The 24,138-nt window shown below is 44.5% G+C and overlaps 1 protein-coding gene across 1 annotated transcript in view; it reads left to right on the top strand.

Moving 5' to 3' along the window:
* LOC124620019 (protein lev-9-like) overlaps positions 1–21,809 on the top strand; it is an 85,646-nt gene extending 63,837 nt beyond the window's left edge. The window contains exons 2-3 of the mRNA XM_047146686.1: positions 13,093–13,272; positions 21,583–21,809. Coding sequence (XP_047002642.1) covers positions 13,093–13,272; positions 21,583–21,809 — 407 coding nt within the window. The remainder of the gene's footprint in view (positions 1–13,092; positions 13,273–21,582) is intronic.
* Positions 21,810–24,138: the final 2,329 nt, after the last annotated feature.

The raw sequence follows: 24,138 nt of genomic DNA, 5'->3' as shown, positions 1-24,138 counted from the left end.
ACAGTAGCAGCCCCGTTCCCCATCTATATGGGACCGCTATTACGTACTCTCATGCCGAGACGTAAACAAGACCGGCTGGTGTGCCATTCCCGTCGTGGAGACGAAAACGAAGACTTGTCCGCCAGAGCTCACAGCCCCCAGTGCTGGCTGCAAGTAGTTGCTGCTCTCTTCACTCAGTCAAATGTATGTGAAATCTTATGGGACTTAACTGCTAAGGTCATCAGTCTCTAAGCTTACACACTACTTAACCTAAATTATCCTAAGGACAAACACACATACCCATTCCCGAGGAAGGACTCGAACCTCCCCCGGGACTGCAGCGCCTTAGACTGCTCGGCTAATCCCGCGCGGCTCTTCACTCAGCCGCAACTCACGCCTCATTGTCATACATAGTCACCTCTCAGTTCGACGTGGCACTGCATTTGGCGGACTAGTAGATACGGACGCCCACTACCACAGCAGGAACTCATGACCAGCTCTGACGCCAATTGCTAGCCAGTGCAAGAATTCCATTGCCCAATGAATTCCAAGATCACGGCCCAATCATCACAAGGATGTAGAAGGAAGGTCAGCACTTGGTGACCGAGAACACTGAAATGAACATCCTGGTCCATGTTCACGGAAACCATAATGGGAGGGCCCAATCTATAATACGAAGACTACCGCCAAAACATCGCATACCACCTGAAATCTGAATTGAATTCTTCACTTATTCTGCCGGCCGAAGTGGCCGTGCGGTTAAAGGCGCTGCAGTCTGGAACCGCAAGACCGCTACGGTCGCAGGTTCGAATCCTGCCTCGGGCATGGATGTTTGTGATGTCCTTAGGTTAGTTAGGTTTAACTAGTTCTAAGTTCTAGGGGACTAATGACCTCAGCAGTTGAGTCCCATAGTGCTCAGAGCCATTTGAACCATTTTTTTCACTTATTCTGTGTTGACTACCTCATTCGGCTGCTCGTGCAAACAGCGCCCTGCATTATTTGGCAGCGCCCTGCCAAATCATAGCCCGTTGAACATCACCACACACCGCCAGTAAGATACTGTCCAGTTTCTGTGTTGTTTGGCCCACTGCACGCGTGCAGCTTTATGAGTCGCTGTGAGGTATGGCATTTTGCAAGGTACCAAAACCCAAATTTGTATTGCATGCAGTTCACATCCCGTTGTTCGCTAAGAAACAGGTCGAGATGGACCAGCACTCGGTGGCAGGAGCAATTCCTGTAGGGTTCCAAGTTGACTGTATCACTCGTCCTTGACCCCTGTCGTTTAGGGTCGTTTTACGGCCACTGGTTTTTACGCCACATTGGGTGGCCACGAGTGACACCATTTCTTGTAGACAGCGTACATTGATACAGCATCATTCGTGGCATGTTGATTGGCACGTCGAAACACGATAATTCCTTTCTACCATTCTGCCACATTACATCATGTCTACTCCTGTTCCTGCGCTGACTCCCTGTTACTGCAATGTCGGCCGCCATCCGATCGGCCGCACTTTCAAGCACGCGCGCCGCCAGTTAACGCCGCCGCGCTTCCTAGAGCCGCCACCGCGGCACACGGACGCTGGCACCAACGATCATGTCGCTACCGATGAGATGCAAACACCCCCTTCATCGGGCTACAACGGCGGATGCACTTAAGTTCGAACATTCATGCACCGACCACATTTTGTGTGTTTGCCACTTGAATAATATTTAAATATTTTGATAGTGACCAGGGCTCGTAACCTACAGAATATTATCGCATTCTATACTTTTTTGTAAATCATCGGTATCTGTATATATTGCTGCATTCATATCTACTATTAGCAACTGACACTTCAAAAACTGCAACAAATTTATGGGGCATGGGTGTGTGTGATGTCCTTAGGTTAGTTAGGTTTCAGTAGTTCTAAGTTCTAGGGGACTGATGACCTCAGATGTTAAGTCCCATAGTGCTGAGAGCCATTTGAACATTTTGAACAAATTTATGTATTATTTTTATTATTTGATATTAGAACTAGAATAAATATCTGACTTCTCTTTTCATGAACAGCATCTATTCCTCGTCGGTGATTCCACTAAAGAATCACACAGCATCCAAGGGAAGTTACAACAGACTGGCGACGAGGACGTGATCAGTCTGCGTGGTTCTTTGGTGGTTACAGGAGCGAAAACCAGATGCTGTTCATTAACAGAGACTTCAGATATTTCCAGAACGAGATTTTCACTCTGCATGGGAGTCTGCGCTGATATGAAACTTCCTGGCAGATTAAAACTGGGTGCCAGATCGAGACTCGAACTCGAGATCTTTGCCTTTCGCAGGCATGTGCTCTACCATCTGAGCTACCCAAGCACGACTCAGAACCCGCCCTCACAGCTGTACTTCCGCCAGTACCTCCTCTCCTACCTTCAATTCAGATATTAATTAATTCTACACGTAACATCAAATAGTAAAAGTAATACATAGCTTTGTAACAGTATTTGGAGCGCCATTTGCTAACAGTAGATTTGAATGTAGAAATACATACAGGTAGAGAAGATTTATAAATACCCGCCAGGTTAGCCGAGAGCGCTAATGCGCTGCTTCCTGGACTCGGGTAGGCACGCCGGCCCAGGATCAAATCCGCCTCAGCGGATTAACGACGTGGGCCGGTGTGTCGGCCAGCCTGGATGTGGTTTTTAGGCGGTTTTCCACATCCAGCTAGGTGAATACCGGGCTGGTCCCCACATCCCGCCTCAGTTACACGACACGCAGATATTTGTAGCACTTCCGCACTATTTCGTGGTTTACACTAGACGCAGACAGCTGGGGTACACGGATTCTGTCCTGCGGGGAACGGGGTGGCGGCAGGAAGGACATCCGGCCAACCATTTAAATTAACCTTGCCAAATCCGTTGTAACCACGCCGACCCTGCGAACATTGCGGGACAAAGGTGCAAGTGACAGAAACAAGTGACAGACAGAAGATTTATGAATCTACCACTCTTCAATACAATGTCTATTCAGAAGACGTCGAGTCCTGGCCACTATGAAAGTCTGTAAATGTTATTCAACTGGCGAACACACAAAATGGGGTCAGTGCATGAATGTTCGAACTTAAGTACAACCGCTGGTGGAGCTCCGGAGAGGGGATGCTCGCATCTCTTCGGCAGCGACGTTACCGTTGGTGGCAGCGCCCTGGCGCCGCGGTGGCGGCTGTAGCAAACGCTGCGGCGTAACTGGCGGCGCGCGTGTTTGAAAGTGCAGCAGACCGCACGGAGGCCGATACCGCAGCAATCAACTGGATCACGCACGCTCCACTTCCCTACCGTGACTTAGTGTGACAGTTATTGAACTATGTAAATAAGAACGTTACAAAAAACGGCGTGCACACAGTTTATTCAACATGTAAACGTAAATCCAGATATACGGATTTAGGTTATGTCAGGTTCGCCTGCCGGACTGGCCGTGCGGTTCTAGGCGCTACAGTCTGGATCCACGCGATCGCTACGGTCGCAGGTTCGAATCCTGCCTCGGGCATGGATGTGTGTAATGTCCTTAGGTTAGTTAGGTTTAATTAGTTCTAAGTTCTAGGGGACTGATGACCTCCGAAGTTAAGTCCCATAGTGCTCAGAGCCATTTGAAACATTTATTTCAGGTTCCATATGCTGCCATCATTGGCGATGATGTGGCTTAGACGAATTGCGAAATTCTCCAAGACCCAATGAAGTGTCGGAACATCGATGCTGTCAATCACCTCCTGAATGGCTGTTTCCAGCTCGGCAATAGTTTTGGGATTGTTGCTGTAAAACTTGTCTTTAATATAGTCTCACAAAAAGGAGTCGCAAGTATTCAGATGCCGAGAATACGGCGGCCAATCCCAGAGACAGAATGCGGTCCCCAAAGTGCTCCACCAGGACATCAAACAATCTCCTGCTTCGATGGGGTCGAGCTCCATCTTGCATGAACCACATCTCGTGGAAATCAGGGTCGCGTTGGAGAATCGGGATGAAGTCATCTTCGAAAACCTTCATGTTCTGTTCAGTAGTCACAATGCTATCAAGGAATATCACACCGATTACTCCGTGGCTGGACACTGCAAACCACGCAGTTATCTGTTGAGGGTGAAGAGACTTCTGGATCGCGAAATACGGATTCTCAGTCCCCCCAATGCGCCAATTTTGCTTATTGACGAACCCATCCAAATGAAAGTGGGCTTCGTCACTAAATCAAACCATACTAATTCCCATCATGAAACTTCCTGGCAGATTAAAACTGTGTACCGGACCGAGACTCGAACTCGGGACATTTGCCTTTCATATCAGAGCACACTCCGCTGCAAAGTGAAAATTTCATTCTGGAAACAGCCCCCAGGCTGTTGCTAAGCCATGTCTCCCCAATATCCATTCTTCCAGGAGTGCTAGTTCTGCAGGTATGCAGAAGAGCTTCTGCGAAGTTTGGAAGGTAGAAGACGAGGTACTGGCGGAACTGAAGCTGTGAGGACGGGGCGTGAGTCGTGTTTGGGTAGCTCAGTTGGTAGAGCACTAGCCCGCGAAAGGCAAAGGTTCCGAGTTCGAGTATCGGTCCGGTACACAGTTTTAATCTGCCAGAATGTTTCATATCAGCGCACACTCCGCTGCAGAATGAAAACTTCATTCTCAATTCCCATCATGCCCCGGAGCCAACTGTGCAGTCCTAACGCAAAGCGTTCGCAAGTTATGACCAAAAACAGGAAAAGTTAACGTAATATTGGTAAACTGCAGGAGTATCCAGGGCAAGGTTCCTGAATTAGTATCTCTTATTGAAGGAAATAGTGCGCACATAGTATTAGGAACGGAAAGTTGGTTAAAACCGGAAGTGAACAGTAACGAAATCCTAGACACAGAATGGAATATATACCGCAAGGATAGGATAAACGCCAATGGTGGAGGAGTATTTATAGCAGTAAAGAATTCAATAATATCCAGTGAAGTTATTAGCGAATGCGAATGTGAAATAATCTGGGTTAAGTTAAGTATCAAAGGTGGGTCAGATATGATAGTCGGATGCTTCTATAGACCACCTGCATCAGCAACCGTAGTAGTTGAGCGCCTCAGAGAGAACCTGCAGAACGTCGTGAAGAAGTTTCGTGATCATACTATTGTAATAGGGGGAGACTTCAATCTACCAGGTATAGAATGGGATAGTCACACAATCAGAACTGGAGCCAGGGACAGAGACTCTTGTGACATTATCCTGACTGCCTTGTCCGAGAATTACTTCGAGCAGATAGTTAGAGAACCAACTCGTGAAGCTAACGTTTTAGACCTCATAGCAACAAATAGACCGGAACTTTTCGACTCCGTGAATGTAGAAGAGGGTATCAGTGATCATAAGTCAGTGGTTGCATCAATGACTACAAGTGTAATAAGAAATGCCAAGAAAGGAAGGAAAATATATTTGCTTAACAAGAGTGATAGGGCACAAATCGCAGAATATCTGAGTGACCACCATCAAACGTTCATTTCTGAGGAAGAGGATGTGGAACAAAAATGGAAAAAATTCAGAAACATCGTCCAGTACGCCTTAGATAAGTTCGTACCGACTAAGGTCCAAAGCGAGGGGAAAGATCCACCGTGGTATAACAATCATGTACGAAAGGTACTACGGAAACAAAGAAAGCTTCATCATAGGTTTAAGAGTAGTCGAATCATAGCTGATAAGGAAAAGCTGAACGAAGCGAAAAAGAGCGTAAAGAGAGCAATGAGAGAAGCATTCAACGAATTCGAACATAAAACATTGGCAAACAATCTAAACAAGAACCCTAAAAAGTTTTGGTCATATGTAAAATCGGTAAGCGGATCTAAATCCCCTATTCAGTCACTCGTTGACCACGATGGCACCGAAACAGAGGACGACCGAAGAAAGGCAGAAATACTGAATTCAGTGTTCCGAAACTGTTTCACTGCGGAAAATCGTAACACGGTCCCTGACTTCAGCCGTCGCACGGACGCCAAAATGGAAAATATTGAAATAAACGATATCGGAATTGAAAAACAACTGCTATCACTTAGTAGCGGAAAAGCATCCGGACCAGACGAGATACCCTTAAGATTCTACAGTGATTATGCTAAAGAACTTGCCCCCTTTCTATCAGCAATTTATCGTAGATCGCTGGAAGAACGTAAAGTACCTAGCGACTGGAAGAAAGCGCAGGTCGTTCCCATTTTCAAGAAGGGTCATAAATCAGATGCGAATAATTATAGGCCTATTTCGCTTACGTCAATCTGTTGTAGAATAATGGAACATGTTTTGTGTTCTCGTATTATGACGTTCTTAGATAATACAAATCTCCTTCATCATAACCAACATGGATTCCGCAAACAGAGATCATGTGAAACTCAGCTCGCCCTATTTGCCCAAGAAATTCACAGTGCCGTAGACACTGGCGAGCAGATTGATGCCGTATTCCTGGACTTCAGGAAGGCATTTGATACGGTTCCGCACTTACGTTTAGTGAAAAAAATACGAGCTTACGGAATATCGGACCAGGTTTGTGATTGGATTCAGGATTTCCTAGAAGAAAGAACACAACATGTCATTCTTAACGGTTCAAAATCTGCAGATGTAGAGGTAATTTCGGGAGTACCGCAGGGAAGCGTGATAGGACCTTTCTTGTTTACAATATACATAAATGACTTAGTTGACAACATCGGTAGCTCCGTGAGGCTATTTGCAGATGACACGGTTGTCTACAAGAAAGTAGCAACATCAGAAGACTCGTACGTACTCCAGGAGGACCTGCAGAGGATTAATGCATGGTGCGACAGCTGGCAGCTTTCCCTAAACGTAGATAAATGTAATATAATGCGCATACATAGGGGCAGAAATCCATTCCAGTACGATTATGCCATAGGTGGTAAATCATTGGAAGCGGTAACGACCGTAAAATACTTAGGAGTTACTATCCGGAGCGATCTGAAGTGGAATGATCACATAAAACAAATAGTGGGAAAAGCAGGCGCCAGGTTGAGATTCATAGGAAGAATTCTAAGAAAATGTGACTCATCGACGAAAGAAGTAGCTTACAAAACGCTTGTTCGTCCGATTCTTGAGTATTGCTCATCAGTATGGGACCCTTACCAGGTTGGATTAATAGAAGAGATAGACATGATCCAGCGAAAAGCAGCGCGATTCGTCATGGGGACATTTAGTCAGCGCGAGAGCGTTACGGAGATGCTGAACAAGCTCCAGTGGCGGACACTTCAAGAAAGGCGTTACGCAATACGGAGAGGTTTATTATCGAAATTACGAGAGAGCACATTCCGGGAAGAGATGGGCAACATATTACTACCGCCCACATATATCTCGCGTAATGATCACAACGAAAAGATCCGAGAAATTAGAGCAAATACGGAGACTTACAAGCAGTCGTTCTTTCCACGCACAATTCGTGAATGGAACAGGGAAGGGGGGATCAGATAGTGGTACAATAAGTACCCTCCGCCACACACCGTAAGGTGGCTCGCGGAGTATAGATGTAGATGTAGATGTTATGACGATTTTGAAACTTCCTGGCAGATTAGAACTGTGTGCCGGGCCGAGACTCGAACTCGGGACCTTTGCCTTTCGCAGGCATTCTATGACGATTTTATTTGATACAGTTCAATAATTGTCACCCTGTACATCAGTTACATCAGTGTTGGACGGTCACACGACCGCCTGGTACACCAGTTCCACACTCCAAAGAGACGTACATGCACTCTCAACGGGTGACTATAGTTCAATTCTATTATCTTGGAAGTTCGCGCATGCCCGCCCATACGCGGGAGATTGCTGCGTTGCCAGTTGCACGCGCCAAGGGAAGCAGCGCCATAGTATAGTTCGCATATTTACGTTTAGGGGGGAGCGCGCAGTTTATGAAGTAAAGCCACCACGGCTGCATTAACCCTTTCGCTGCTACAGAGACGTGCTCCCCGCATTCCGCGCTGTGCGCGATTTTGTCATCACTGCACTGCTCGCCTGTGTAGACACATGGTGTCTCGACTGCTTTGCTACACTTTATCATTCGATTTCACAAAAACTGATACCTCCCCCCCCCCCCCCCCCCCATAAATTACTAAATTTTGCTTCGATGTTCAACGCAGTTATTGTGCAGCATTAGATGTATTAAACTATTGCACGAAATTTTGAAGAGTTTGCAGCGGTAAAAGTCCATAGCGTATACTTTCCATATGGTTGCCACTAGAAATTTCAAAAAATTACATTCAAAGGAATAAAATTCATGAAGTAAAACACTTCGATATTGTTTTTAAATAAAGAAAATATAAAGCACCGAACAAGGTTTGAACTCAGAGCCTTAATTTTTTTTTTTTTTTTTTTTTTTTTTTTTAGATGGATCAGGTAGTGGGCTGGCGGAGGCAAGGTGGGCAGGGGTCGCAACCCGAGGCCTGTCCACGATGTCTCCCCCCTCCCATCCTGGTGACTTTTACTTATTCATTTATTTATTTTTAATTTTTTTTCATTTTTTATTTTTTTTAACAGTAAGGAACTGAAAACTAGTAAGTGCACTCTTTGCGTCTAGTTGGGGACGCACATAACTAAAACCATGCTAATAGTTGTAGAAAAAGGCATAAAGAAATAGAGCAAAGTGCGGGGCGAAGGAAACCATGAAACAAAACTGAAGGGTGGATTCCATACCACCATTAACCAGTGCTACATCTTGCACCGGATGGGAAAACTAAAACTGCGAAGACCTTTTCGCACCGGGGACAAAAAGAGGAAATAGGGCAAATACTGTTACAGAGTGTGAGGGTTCACAACGAAACTCTCCATCTGCTGTATCATCCAGGTATGACTTCTCGTAATGATGAAAGTAGATCCCACGTTGTACCGTGTAGTGTTCTGTCATCGTATTGTAATTTTAGCTTCTCTTACACGTGATGTTCCAGCTACGTGGAGGGTCGTGGAACGCACTCCACAAAAAATTGGAAAAATATTGTCGATACTTTGGGTTACGGAGGATCTTACAATGTCGTTCCTGCAAATAGTTCCAAAAGTCTGAAGTGTCCTTAGTGCCGCCTTGAAACAAATAATGCACTGCATTCCACGAAGCCACGTCATCGCATTAGTTTTAGTGCGTGGGTAATACGTTTCATCCGGGAATAAGATAGTCGACGTTACCCGAAGGAAGTATGCTGACATTTGCCTCACTAAGTGCCACACTGCCGTAGACCCGCCACAGCTAGGACGGTGTTCGTCGTTGTCTTGGACGCCACAGCTCGTGCACGTGGGTGAGTCCACCACGTGGATCGCATGTAGCCTTCATCTGGTCACCTGCTTACCGTTGACAGTGATATACCACATCGCCGTGACGTCAGTGTCCAGTGTTACGTGGTGAATTGTCCTCCACACTACTCGCCAGTTGACGTTCGGGTGCTTCCTCTCCACGACGTTATCGGGTCGTCCACGTTGCAGGACCCTATAAACCGTCTTTGCCGTCGCCAGTTGAGTCGCTGGTAAGGCAAGTCGAACGTAACCGAGTTCGAGGTAAAAGACACCGATGTAGAAGAGCGAGGAGGGGACGTGGTGTATCGGCACAGGCGTCAACAGGGAGGGCGGTGCTAGTTCTTCTATTAACAAACTCGTCAGACTGTCCGGACGGAGGTGCCATAGTTTGACTAATGTACTCACAAATAGGGCGACCGCTCTGTCATAAACGTGATAAAGGCCAAGCCCCCCCCGATCCGGGGGAAGGGTGAGAGTCTCATATTTGATCTTGAAAAGCATTCCTGAACTCACGAAGGACCCAAAAGCCGCAAGTATACGGCGAGCTAACATCACCGGTATAGGTAATATCTGGGCGATGTGCGGATTGCGTGACGCTAAATGTGTCTTAACATACTGGGTCCGTTGGACGATGTCCAGGGCGCGTAGGTGGTTGTTGGCAATTCCAGTCCGAACATTCCGTAAAAGCCGTCGAAAGTTGTGAGTAGCGGTCCGTCGTATATCGTCTGTAAAATCAATGCCGAGACATTTCAAACTATCTCTGAGCTGTAACGGGGTGACACTGTTCTCAGACAATCCGACCCCGATGTTCATCGCCACAGATTTTACGACGTTGATACGACTACCAGTGGCCATGCCATATTTCGTTATCCAATTTAGTGCGCTAGCGGTGTCGTCACCGTTGCGGATGACAGTCACCAGATCGTCAGCGTACGCTTTACACCGGAAAGTGTGGCCTCGTAACGTCATACACGTTAGTCGCTGGCGCAGGCCGCAGAGGTGAGGTTCCATGGCCACAGCGTAAATTAAAGTGGACAGAGGGCAGCCTTGGCGTATCGATCGAGAAATGGTGAGGGGCTGCGAAGGTCGGCCGTTGACGATCACCTTGGACGTCGCGCCACGGAATAGCCGCATGACGACAGTGACGAATGGCTGTGGGTACCGCATATGTTGGAGGACCGCTTCCAAATAGTCGTGGTCCACTGGGTCGAAAGCTTGACTAAAATCGATTGCCGCCAGTGCACCCTTCAGACGACATGCCCTCGCCAGTGAGATCAAGTCACGATATTCACTGAGTGCTGTTTGAATATTATTGTCACCTCCTAATGACGTTTGATCGGGTGAGATAACATTTCGTAGGGTCTGGCGTATACGCGCCGCCAACAGTCGAGAAAAGATCTTAAAGTCGCAGTTCAATAGCGTCAACGGGTGGTAGTCCTGCAGTCGTGAGCCACCGGACGGTTTGTGAATAGGAATAATCATCCCTTCCACAAGTGCCGCAGGTAGCGGCACGTCCGGGTATAGGAGTTCGCGACAGATGTCCGTCCATCGGGAGGCTAATAAATATTGAAAAGTCCGGTAAAATTCCAAGTGGAGGCCATCAGGACCCGGAGACTTGTTGACAGCTCCTTTTCTAATGGCGTCGATCACTTCTTCTTCTATAATTTCTTCCATCAAGGCCGCTTCCATTGCCGGAGTGACGGTGCCGTAAATCGTCTGAGAGACGTCCTCCAGTGCTGTCGGATCAGGGGTCTGAGCGGAATAGAGTCGGAAATAATGACTGTAGAACGCTGTGTTTGTGTCTTGTTGCGTGGTGAGGCGATGACCGTCCTCCGTGTCGATGAAGCGTGTCAGCGCTCGTTGGCGTCGTTTACGTGCACGAAGGACGTGGAACATTGACGGGCGTTCGCTCGGAATCCGATCCTGCGTCCTCGAGCGGATGACTACCCCCTCTAGGTGGCGTCGCATATGAGCGAGGATCTGAGCCTTAGCACGGTGGACCGCCGTTTGTCGTTCCGGAGATGGCGCCATAGCATCGCAGTCGCGCAGGACCCGGAAGTAAAAGTCGAATGTATGTCTTCGCCAAGTAGCGTGGTCACGACCGTAGGTTATCAACGTTCGCCTCAGTGCCGGTTTGGCGCAGTCCAACCACCAGCGGATCGTTGTGGGATATGCACGGAGGCGATTTTCACACGAATGCCACGCATCCTCAACGGCTTGGCGGCAATCCAGGTACGACAGGTGAGCGATGTTTTAATTTCCACAGGCTGCGGCTTCTCCACACTTCTTGCCGCCGCAGGGTGACGGCACAAATGTAAGCTGAGTGGTCCGAGAATGCTGCAAGCCACAGTTCCGCATCCTGTGTTCCAGCGGCGAGAGAGCGTGAGACATAAATCCGATCGATACGACTGGAAGAGTGACTTGTGAAGTGCGTGAATCCCGGTCAGTGGCCGTGAAGATGTTCCCAAGTGTCCACCATCTCCAAGTCTCGAATTAGCGTCTCGAGTTCCGGGCACGGATTACGTCGTGGGAGTTGGTCTCTGGGCGCCAGTACGCAATTGTAGTCACCTCCAAACACCAGATGGTCGTGGCGGCCTTGGAAGAGCGGGGCGACGTCTTCCGCAAAGAATCGTGAACGTTCGCGACGTTTGTCCGTCCCGGAAGGTGCGTAGATATTAATAAGGCGGGCACCCAGTACTGTGAGTGCCACTCCTCTTGCCCCAGGCAGAAACAGGATATCGTCCGCCACTATCCCTTCCCGAAGAAGTACAGCGACACCGCTGCCTGTAGGGGAAGCTGGAGAGACGTACATGCCTGGGAAGTCGTCGACGTACACTTCCTGGAGAAGGGCTATGTCGATGGAAGCAGAGTTCAACATATCCTGAAGCAAGGATAACTTAGCGTGCGTCCGTATAGTGTTGATGTTTATAGTTGCAACGCGATAAGTTTGAGGTCTATCCACAGCATCCGTGTTGGCCATCAATACCCTTGTAAGGCTGTCTCGTCTCTGTAACTGACGGTGGGAAAGGATCAACACTGGTGGGGTAAATTTCCCCCCGTGTCGTCCGACACGATGGGCGAGGAGTGTTCCTCACAGTCGTCCGCCCAGTCGCCATGAAATACCATCGGCTGTTAGTGGCTGCTGCGGCACTCGGCGCTGACTCCATCGGCTCTGCTGGCTGAGAATCGGCAGCGGCTGTCTGCTTGTGATCCTGCTGTTCTGTGGAGTCGGAGAGGCTGAAGCTGGCGCCACGGCGATCTGTTGAGTTTGAAGTTACAGCACACTTCAACCATTACGCTAACACAGCTCGTCGTTCAATAGATCTAACGGAGGACTTTAAAATAGCACGCAAAATACCGACAAACACTGTTGGTATGACTATGAATTACTCACATTTCGTCGAAGTACAATAGGAAATAAACAATTACCGCTGTTCTTTATAGCGAAAAAGCGGTTAGTGAGAATGATACAAACACCTTTCCTTGCTATCGCCTGAATTAGGAGGCTTATTGCTTGTTTGGTTTAATTAATTAATAGAATATGAAGCAATTGGTATAATGAATGCTTTTTCCCAAACTTTCTATAAAAGAAAGTCTGCTATCTTGCTTTTGTTCAATTACTTTATTTATGACTGAACGTTTCTAAAACTGAAGACACTCGTCCGTGCTCTGCAGTCTGCATTGCAGTCGAGCTCTGGCAACGTCGTTCTCTGTTCATTGGCTGACTGTGTTTTGTGACGTCAGATGCGCAGAACGAACCTAAACTTGGCCGCCGTCGTAAAAGACGCGCACTTTAGTACTTCATCCTGCGTGCACGACGCCTCGGACCGTGTGTGTGCTAACGCGGCGCGTGTCACGGCGTGTTGCAGAGCGCGAGTGCGAGGAGCTGCTGGAGCCCGACCTGGGCACGGTGACGCTGACGGGGCGGCTGTTCGGCGACCGCGCGACCTACTCCTGCCAGCTGGGCTACCACGTGGTGGGCCTGCGCGAGCGCACCTGCCAGGCCGACGGCACGTGGTCCGGCGACGCGCCCGCCTGCAAGCAGAACGGTGAGTCGAGCTGCCTCGCAGCGCTGCGCTACACTCCCCTGTGGGCAGCCACATGGCACCTGTAATACCGAATCTGCACCAGGTGCAGTGCTGCTACTTGTAATCTGGAAGCATCCCTAGGGTTGTTGCTTTAATATCATTCCACTTCCCAAACTAGTGACCCTCCACATCAGTTTTCACTCTCCAGCTCAGATAAATCCTCAACACTCAAATGTACCAAATAATGGGGCTGAGGAACCACAAGGACCTTTTACTCAACAAAAATTTCTTCGCTAGTTCATCCTCAGTAGGACATTATTTTGGCCCGATATTGAGTGCTTAGAGTTAGAGAAAGCTTTTGACAATGTTGACTGCAATACTCTCTTTCAAATTCTGAAGGTGGCAGGGGTAAAGTACAGGGAGCGAAAGGCTATTTACAATTTGTACAGAAACCAGATGGCAGTTATAAGAGTCGAGGTGCGTGAAAGGGAAGCAGTGGTTGGGAAGGGAGAGACACAGGCTTGTAGCGTATCCCTGATGTTATTCCATCTGTATATTGATCAAACAGTAAAGAGAACAAAAGAAAAATTCGGATTAGGTATTAAAATCCATGGAGAAGAAATAAAAACTTAGGGGTTCCCCGACGACATTGTAATTCTATCAGAGACAGCAAAGGACCTGGAAGAGCAGTTGAACGGAAAGGACAGTGTCTTGAAAGGAGGGCATAACATCAACATAAGCAAAACAAGCATAATGGAATGTAGTCGAATTAAGTCTGGTGGTGCTGAGGGAATTAGGTTAGGAAATGAGACACTTAAAGTAGTAGATGACTTTTGTTATTTGGGAAGTAAAATAACTGGTGATGGTCGAAGTGGAGAAGATATAAAGAGTAGACTGGCAATGGTAAGAAAAGCGTTTCTGAAGAAGGGAAATTTGTTAACATCGAGTGTAGATTTAAGTGTCAGGTACCCATGTATGGAAGTGAAACATGGGCCATAAACAGTTTAGAAAAGAAGAGAATAGAAGCTTTTGAAATGTGATGCTACAGAAGAATGCTGAAGATTAGATGGATAGGTCACGTAACTAATGAGGAGGTACTCAACAGAATTGGAGAGGAGTTTGTGGCACAACTTGACTAGAAGAAGGGATTGGTTGGTAGGACATGTTCTGAGACATCGGGGGGATCACCAATCTAGTATTGGAGGGCAGTGTGGAGGGTAAAAATCGTAGAGGAAGACCAAGAGATGAATACACTTAGCAAATTCAGAAGGATCCAGTTTTCAGTAGTTACTCGGAGATGAAGAAGCTTGCACAGGATAGAGCAGCATGAAGAGCTGCATCAAACCAATCTTTGGACTGAAGACCGCAACAACAACATGGGTCAAATGCAATGGCGCATCCAGCTATATTGAAATGGTGCCAACAATGTGACTGAGGTCGCACAGATGTGGGTGATGCTGATCAGGGAGGAAAGCCATCGACGACCACAGATGACAATGCACAGGCAATATTTTCGGCATGGGAGGAAAAGGATGGTTACACAGTTGTTCTCGAATGGCTCTGTAGCCAACAAGTGGCTTTCTGCCGTCAAGGAAGTGAACAGTTGGTAAAACATTCCACCTATTATTTACATAAACGTCTGTACTATGTCAATAAACAGTGTCACATATCTGTGTCACTTTTTAGGTGTAGTACAGCATTCCATAGTAAAAGTTGCTTATCCTTGAATAATAATATGAAACATACTTTTTGAAGTCCCCTCATTTTTTTTCTTGTTGATAGCTGTTAAGGAAGTTATCTACTTTTACACATACCAACAGATATACAAACACACACTAAGCCTTTACATTTCTGTCTGCTATTTGCTGTAAGAGAAATAAATTAGTTCCAGTCCCTCCGTTCCGACCAAAGCTTTGAACAGATAGTGAAACAGTTTCATAAAATACATAAAATTTGTATCATGATGCTATAATGGAGTGTCAACTTGAAAAGGTTGTAATTTATGTTGTGCTTCAATGTAGTAAAGAGTGACCTGCTGGGTCTTCCAGCTGGTTGGAAGTAAGCTCTACTGATACAACAACGACATGTGATATATTCTTCTTGAGGTTGAAGCTCCTGCGTCCATGTTTGCTTACAAATATATTTATTTTTGGATGGAATCCACCTTGAGCAAAGAAAGGAACCTCAAGGCACCGACACTAAACAGCCTACGAAAAATCCACAAGCAGGATATACCGATACATCCAGTTGTAAATTTCAGAAGGGCACCTGCATATCACCTAACCAGAGAAATACACACATACTTTTAGAAACATTATGCATAAATAAACTACAGAAACATGCACAGCTCCAAAGAGCTGAAACAGGAGATCAAAAATATCAACATACAACAGCCACCTCAACATCATTTGATATCAGATCCATGCAGACCAATCAATAGCCCATCAGAGAAACCATCAAACAGAAATTTGAACAACAGAAAGATATTCCCAAACCTCACATAATAGAAATAACAGTAAAAGTATTTCTCATTTGCGAATCAAATCTTCTCAAGAGATGGGTTTTTGCTATGTGGTCACCAGTCAGTGGACTCCTAGTCAACATCTTCCTTAATCACGCTGAGGGCAAAATATTTGAAACCATTGTATGACCCATGCAATGCAGAGCAGTAGTTTGGCATCACTACGTAAATGGCATCAATTTCTCGGTGGACCACCCAGTTCATCCGAAAATTCGCAAATTACATGAACGCAGGCTATTGAAACACAAAATCGGCCATAGAAAGAGAAAATGATTTCGTTCACCTCACAACACACAGACACGAAAAACAACACGAATTTTCCATATTCATTGAAAGTCACCACCATACACAAAATCTCAAACCACCAGATTATGCATAAGCAAGTAGGTTTCCAGTACATGCTCCAAAAACTGAGCCGAACTCTACTGAATGAAGACCACTACAGAAATGAATTACAGATAATCAGACAAACAGCCGTAGAGAATGCTGATAACACGAACAGTGTTCGCAAACCGAATCACAAATTTAGAACAAAAATGAAAGGAACACGTAGCATACAAAAACAAACAGATCTACACCAACTTACAGACACAGACACAGACACACTGCGTATAAACAAATAGAACATACATACAAACACACTTCAACAAAAAAAAACCACAACAAGCAAAAAGAGAAAGAACTAAGGATAATCAGTATCGATGCAAACACAATCTATCTGCTATGCACCAGCTGACATGTAAGGACAGAAATTCAATTTATAATGGACAGAGAAGCAGAAATTTCTGTATTAGCTACATAGAGCACTGAAAAGCAGTAAAACGTAACAGCTGTCATTTCACATGTACAGTACACCTTACGATTATGGATCACAGATCAACAGACATCAACATCAACCTAAAAACTCTAAAATGTAGCAACAGCTGCTCTCACAAAAAATAATTAAGAAAAACTGCCAAATACAGAAGGCCATAGAGTGCACAACTCTCTGCATTGGAATGCTGTCCTCTGACCTCAAAGAACTCTCAGACGACACTAATTGTTAAATACACACACATACACACACAATCTTCCACATAGAATAAAACAATATTAATCATAAAATTCCTATTGTAAATGTTCGATTAAAATAACTTTCCACCTTAAAGTCTGTGTGGTTGCAGATGGGTAAACAAAAAGCTGTAAATCAAAACGTAGAAAACCCAAAAAACGCAGCATGTGATAATAAGGATATAACACTAAAAAATTTATCTGTTTTTCAGATTAATGAAAGTTTTCTTAAAAACGCAAATTCATATATGCACAGATAATAATGAGTAATTTTTCTCTTATTTAATACAAAGAAAATAAAAAATCTCACTGATGGTTCTGTAACTTAGTTGAAACATATTTGGGTAAAAGAAGAAAAAAATGTGTTTGCTCACAAAAACAAATTTACAAGTGGTATACTTACAAGAATGCGACACAAACCCTTATATTGATCCAGTGTTATTGACGTTCTCAAATGTCCCACCCAGATAGCATAGCAATTAAAGCACCCACTTCCAGGACACGGGGAGTCACGTTGGCCCCAGATCGAATCCGCCCGGTGGATTAACGACATGGTTGGATTTGTCGACCAGGCGGTTTCCCACATCTAACAAGGTAAATTCCGTGCTTGCACCCATGTCCCGACTGATATACACGCGACAGCAACATACAGAAAACATTCTCACACTTCAGCGTGGGATTTACTCCAGATGCAAGGTAGATGGGGAGTACTTGAATTCCGTCAAATGCTGCGTCAGGAGCGACATCTGGCCATCAACAGCCACTAACACTGCCCCAACCCGTATAACACTGCCGACTCCACATAGAAACGGGAACTGGGAAAAGAAGATTCTTAGAGTAAACCTGCATGGTCCCTTGCCACAGTAATGATGGTTGTCTGATTCAAAACCACCAGTGCTCCCACTGCCTAGCAGTAACAATTAATACACACAAATTCGTCTGTAAAGGCCATCTGTCGGCACTCAGTGGTCGCCCAGTCGGGGCACTGGCTCGAAAATTCGAGCCTTCATCGACACTGAACAGCAGTCAACATGGTTCTCTGAACCAGGTGCCTGCTGCAGAGGCCCATATGCAGCAACGTTCTCTGAGGAGACACTGCTGGTATCCCCTTGGTTCATCTGTATGATCAGTTGGCTCAACAGTTGCGCGTCTACTCTTCCGTGCATGTCTCCACAGTTGTCATTCACCCCTATGGCCCGCCATGCTCCACAATTTGCTTAGCGCCGGTTTTGCATGACGCCATTTTGCCATTTACAGTATACTTTAATCACAGTGGCATGTGAACAGTTTACAAACTTCGCTGTTTCGGAAGTACCCCCACCGTTGGCCCGAAAGGCAATGATCATGCCCCATTGGACGTCATATAAATCGATCCGTTTCCGTATTACGAAAACGACAAGCTTTATATTTCCTCGACAGTTAGCGCTGCCGCCTGTAGTCTGTGAGTGGTTTTTCCACGTTGATGTCGAACATAGGCGGTGGGTACATTAAGGTGGCTGGATCGTGTATATCTTCGATACTAATTGAATTATTTTTGATGATGTATTTCAGTAATTAGTAGAGAATATGCTATGATTCAACTTAGGTCTTTCAGAGCTCTGTCTAATTCTTCTTGGAGCATCATACCTTCCATTTACTTTTCATCTGTTTCCTCTTCCTTTCCACAGTAGTGTCTTCAATTACACATCGTTTATGTAGCCTTACAGTAAATTCCTTCCATCTCTCTGCATTCCCTTCTTTGCCATGCACTGGCTTCTCGACTTTGTTGATAGGAGTACCTGTGCTTCTATTTTCTCTGAACGTTACTTTAATTTTTCTACACACGGCATCTATCTTTGTCGCAGTCACGCATGCATCCACAGATTTGCATTTCTTCTCTAACTATTCCCACCAGGACTGTTGATACTTAAGAAATATTGCCAGTCCGATACATCGATATTTAAAAAATCATCATTTTCAGCCCGTGATATAACGAAAAAAGCTGACGATATATCAACGGAAAAAATATCGACGTACCAGCATATAAAAATATCTGCTGCAAATTGTAAATATAATGCCGGTTTTAGAGCTCTAAATTTAAGTGTTGATTTATTATTAGATATGCTGTACATCAACAAGCTACTAGCCTTCTTATCCTCCTTACAAGTTAGATCAAGAATAAAAGGAAAATGTTGCGCATTCACATTTGGCGATAATCACTTTACTAAAAATGCTAACTGTATGAAGTGGTACAACAAAAGGTGTCCGATGGGTCGGTTGTTCGGTTTTGTCCCACATCAGATTTTTTCGGAACACTTCATGCCGACTTCCTGTTTTTTTGTTGTTTTTTTTTAATTTCCGCAAATGCACGCAACCTATCAGTTGTGTCAAAATTGCGTCGTGAAGTTCAACGTTGCAGTTTCCGTAGTTAGTGCTGTGTGCTGATCATGTCAGCATTTCCCCTCACATATCTTCGCCCACCACAAAGGCGATTCTTGTCATTTAGATTTTTGTTCATCATTTTCAACAACTGTTTTTTGAAGAATGCCGATGTGAAAGGATAGCGCACAAGTTGCCTTAAAATGTTTTTTTTTACCGCAACTACTGTGCTATCCTTTCATATTGAAAATCTTGTTGTTCCATTCTCACTGCAACTCCCAGTGCAATCGGACTTCTTCTTTGTGCTACCTGTATTGCTTCTCGCGGTCAGAGCGGAAGACTGGACGTGATGAAAGCTCAAAAAGTAGTAAGACTCTTTCACACAGTGAAAGTAAAATTTTGCTCTGCTACAATTTCAAAAGAACAATTTCATATATTTACCGAAAATTGAGAAAAAATATAATATAAAATAAAGCACTGTCCGCAGAGCTCTTCAATTGTGCTCTTGAAAAAGCTGTTCGAGAATGGAGAAAAGCATGTCTCCAGCACACAGACTGGGATCAAAACGTAAGGGCATAGAATTAAACTGTTTGGCATTTGCTGACAACATGACACTGATCGCCCAAGGCACAGAAACAGCTATAATTATTACAAGAGCAGGCAGCAAAAATAGGATTAGAAATTTCATTTGAAAAGGCAAAATTTATGACTGACAGCAAAGATGCACCTTCTAATCTGAAAATTGGTAATAACTACATCTCTCGAGTAAAAGAATTTAAATATTTAAGTCAATGGATTGCAGAAATTTGTAATGAAAAGAAATCTGTCAGATAAAAAATCTCCAGAAAATGGAGACGGCGTTTCAGTTTAAAACAAGAAGAATCTTTCGTGGAACTGCAAAATACGACACTACACAACAGTAATTAAACTTGAAGCTCTCTACGCATCTGAGACACTAAATCTTCAACACAGGACGCTAAAAGGGGAATTAGAAGTGAAAGAACGTAAAATAATGAGGAAAATCCTAGGACCAAGAACTAAAGATGGTGTGCATTATCCAAAACCAAATGCAGAAATATATAAAAGTATCTCCAAAATAACACAATGCGCATGAGAAGAATCCAATTCATGGGGCATTTAGAAAGAATGGACTCAAACATATTAACGAACAAAATCCATAAATTTTTAAATAACCCAACTACAAGACCGAACTGGTACAAACAGACGGAAAAAGACCTAAGAGAATTAGGGTCTCCAAATCTACATGACAGAAATGAAATCAGAAAAATGACAAACACACGGGGTTTTGAGGAAGAAGACAGAGAAACTAACTGATATACGTGGTCTGCGCAACGAAGGCTAGCCCATTCGTTGCGTATGAAGGAATTCTGGGCGAAAAGGAAGGCCAACAAATGTTGATTACACGTGACCCTAAGTGATCCATTCACGAAGAAGAAGATGAAAATAAAAATATCGGCACTCGATATCGCCATTTTGTTATACAAGGTGATCAAAGAGTTAGCATAAATTTAAAACTTAATAAACCACGGAATAATGTAGATTTAGAGGTAAAAATTGACACACATGCTTGGAATGACATGGGGTTTTATTAGAACCATCTCATATTGCTAGACGCTTGAAAGATCTCTTGCGCGCCTCGTTTGGTGTTGATCGTGTGCTCAGCCGCCACTTTCTTCGTGCTTGGCCTACCAGGTCCCCAGACCTCAGCCCGTGCGATTATTGGCTTTGGGGTTACCTGAAGTCGCAAGTGTATCGTGATCGACAGATATCTCTAGGGATGCTGAAAGACAACATCCGACGCCAGTGCCTCACCATAACTCCGGACACGCTTTACACTGCTGTTAACAACATTATTCCTCGACTACAGCTATTCTTGAGGAATGATGGTGGACATATTGATCATTTCCTGTAAAGAACATCATCTTTGCTTTGTCTTACTTTGTTATGCTAATTATTGCTATTCTGATCAGATGAAGCGCCATCTGTCGGACATTTTTTGAATTTTTGTATTGTTTTGGTTCTAATAAAACTCCATGTCATTCCAAGCGTGTGTGTCAATTTGCACCTCTCTATCTACATTATTCCGTGATTTATTCAGTATTCAAATTTATACTGACTTTTTGATCGCTCGGTAGATACATCGATTTTTCTCTGGAAGAATATCGTCGATGTTTGTCGAAACTTGTTTTTCTGAAAGATATCGATATATCGATATTTTACCAGCAGCCCTAATTCCTACCTTGCCATTTTGCACAACTGTATAGTTATGCGGTGGAGTTTGTTAAACGTAATAGAACATTGGTTGCATTTTGAACTCTGAATGCTCGGGCTATCGCTAGCCGCAGCCAGTGAACACGCCGTCTCCTCTCGCGTGCCCGCAGTGTACTGCACGTCGCCGCCGGTGCTGGAGCACGCGCGCCACAGCGCCCTGCCCGAGCAGCAGACGTTCGCGCTCGACTCGACGCTGCAGTACCAGTGCGTGGCCGGCTACATCACGCGGGGGTTCCCCCGCGCCAAGTGCCTCGCCATCGACGGCAGCGCCTCCTGGTTCGGGCCCGACATCAGCTGCGACCGTGAGTACACGCGCACCTCCTCCTCATTGCTCTAGTGTGTGTTGTCAGGACTGCTATTTACTGTCATAATTATGTAATTCTGTACGCTACCTAGCGACACATAAAAATGAATTCTTTGCTAGTCTCTGTGCATTCCTATAACGTTCGTCCCATGGTGCTGAAACTTTAGAGAGCTGTGCTCACGCCCCCGAATATTTCTATGGGGTAAAAACCGCCTGTCACTCATAAGGGTGCAGTTGAAGAGTGTGTAGCATACAAGTTTAACTCGCGAACGTACGGAGCAATGTCAGTCATATTGTTGTAATGTTGGTGCATTAAGTTGTTCTGAAAGCGGTGCTGATATTCAAGATAACAAAAGCGGGTTAAGTGCTGTGAGTTATCTGGAGAAATTATCCTTGCATTACTGAGCAACTGTTTCACCAGGTATCCAGTCTAGCTTATCAAATTCCCAACCAGACTAACACTAATTATAATCTTTTAATAGTCATCTTATGATAACCAGTGATATATATATATATATATATATATATATATATATATATATATATATATATATATAATTTAAATAAAAAGAAATAAATCAGATTATATTTAGACATTTATTTTAACATTGATCATTGTACCGTTAAAATTTCAGCATATTAAACTTGATTCTAAACTAAACTGGTGCCTTATTTGGGATTGTCAAAATGTGAGTTTGTAATCTTACGCGGTGGCCGTGTGGTTCTAGGCGCTGCAGTCCGGAACCGCGGAACTGCTACGGTCGCGGGTTCGAATCCTGCCTCGGGCATGGATGTGTGTGATGTCCTTAGGTTAGTTAGTTAAGTAGTTCTAAGTTATAGGGGACTGATGACCTAAGATGTTAAGTCCCATAGTGCTCAGAGTCATTTGTAATCTTACGGAACACATCAAATATGGAGCGATGACTGGGAAACTGCATACAGCACTGCATTCCTAAAATAACACACGAAGAACGTTGAAACACATGCAAGACGAAATTAACCACAACCAACCGATTCAATTTTCACCCAAAGAAGTCATAGTCGTAGCGCAATCCTGTCCGTCATGAAATTACCACACACTGGTATACTAAATTCATACTAATTGTCTGTGAAATCTTCTCAAAAAGAATAGCTGAGGGCTACTTTGATGATTACACCACATGCTTCACGTGGTCAACTTGGTTTACACAAAGAGTGTAACTCCACAATAATTTTTATAATTAAAATAAATCACATGGAAACGCAATTTACAAAAGAAAAACCTCGAACTGGTTACTATCGTCTTACTATTAACCTGATGGGTCAAACAATGTATAAGCATGTGGTACTGGCCTCACATAGTACACCCCACGTGGGTTGAACATAAAAAAAAGTTGCTATATTGAAAAATATTGTCAAGACGAGACGTTATAATCTCACGCACATTTCCATTTAAGATTGATGATCTTAGTTAGAGTTACGGATCATCGAAACATGGTTCCACTTTACTCACAAAGTAGTGACAAAGCAACTACTGGAAGATATTCTGAACTTCACACTCGAATTATACTGCGTTGCAATTTAAGATAACATAAGATATTTTAGATCTGAATCTGAAATAAAGGTGATTAAATTTTCAGTTAGGCTGAACTTAAGAAATCCATTGTCCTACAGACTTAGCAGAGACGCGCTTAGCCAGAGATCATACCACTTCAGACGCTCGCTGCAGACAGACTGGCGTGGGCCCCTGCCGAGGGTGCTTCACAGATACAAAACGGAAGTGACCAGAGAGTCAGCTTCCTATACCAACATGACAATGGACCGACAGGACCATACTAAGAATAGAAACCTCTTTGCTTTTAGAAAGCGTAGCTACCTGTTCCGACGTTGGTCGTACTGTTCTCTAGCAGACAGACTTGTCTGCTACCATCAAGCATGCAACTAGAAATTCATTTGCTCATTCATCCTTTCACACAGAAGGGAAGGGGGATGACAGTATCTTATCATATACAGTATATAAAAGAAAGCGGATGTAGGTTCCATATGAGACTGTGTGACATGAATTACATATAAAATGTGTTTTAAAGTGTAGTAGTGTGACAGATCGTTCTTGATTATGTGTAAAAGTAACACGTTCCAGCGCTCAGTCTCCCACACAGTAAATTCAGAAGTGGAATGTATGCCGCAAATGACAACAGATTTAAGAAATTAGTGTGAAAGGAATCCAACAGAGACCTTTCATTGTGTGTTTATATCACTCATTATGTGCACAACTAGATTTCTAGACTGAAGCGCCAAAGAAACTGGTATAGGCACGCGTATTCAAATACAGAGATATGTAATCAGGCATAATACGGCGCTGCGGTCGGCAACGCCTATGTAA

Source organism: Schistocerca americana, chromosome 6 (assembly GCF_021461395.2).
Source record: "Schistocerca americana isolate TAMUIC-IGC-003095 chromosome 6, iqSchAmer2.1, whole genome shotgun sequence".
Lineage (NCBI taxonomy): Eukaryota > Metazoa > Arthropoda > Insecta > Orthoptera > Acrididae > Schistocerca > Schistocerca americana.
This window is presented reverse-complemented; position numbering and strand designations above follow the sequence as displayed.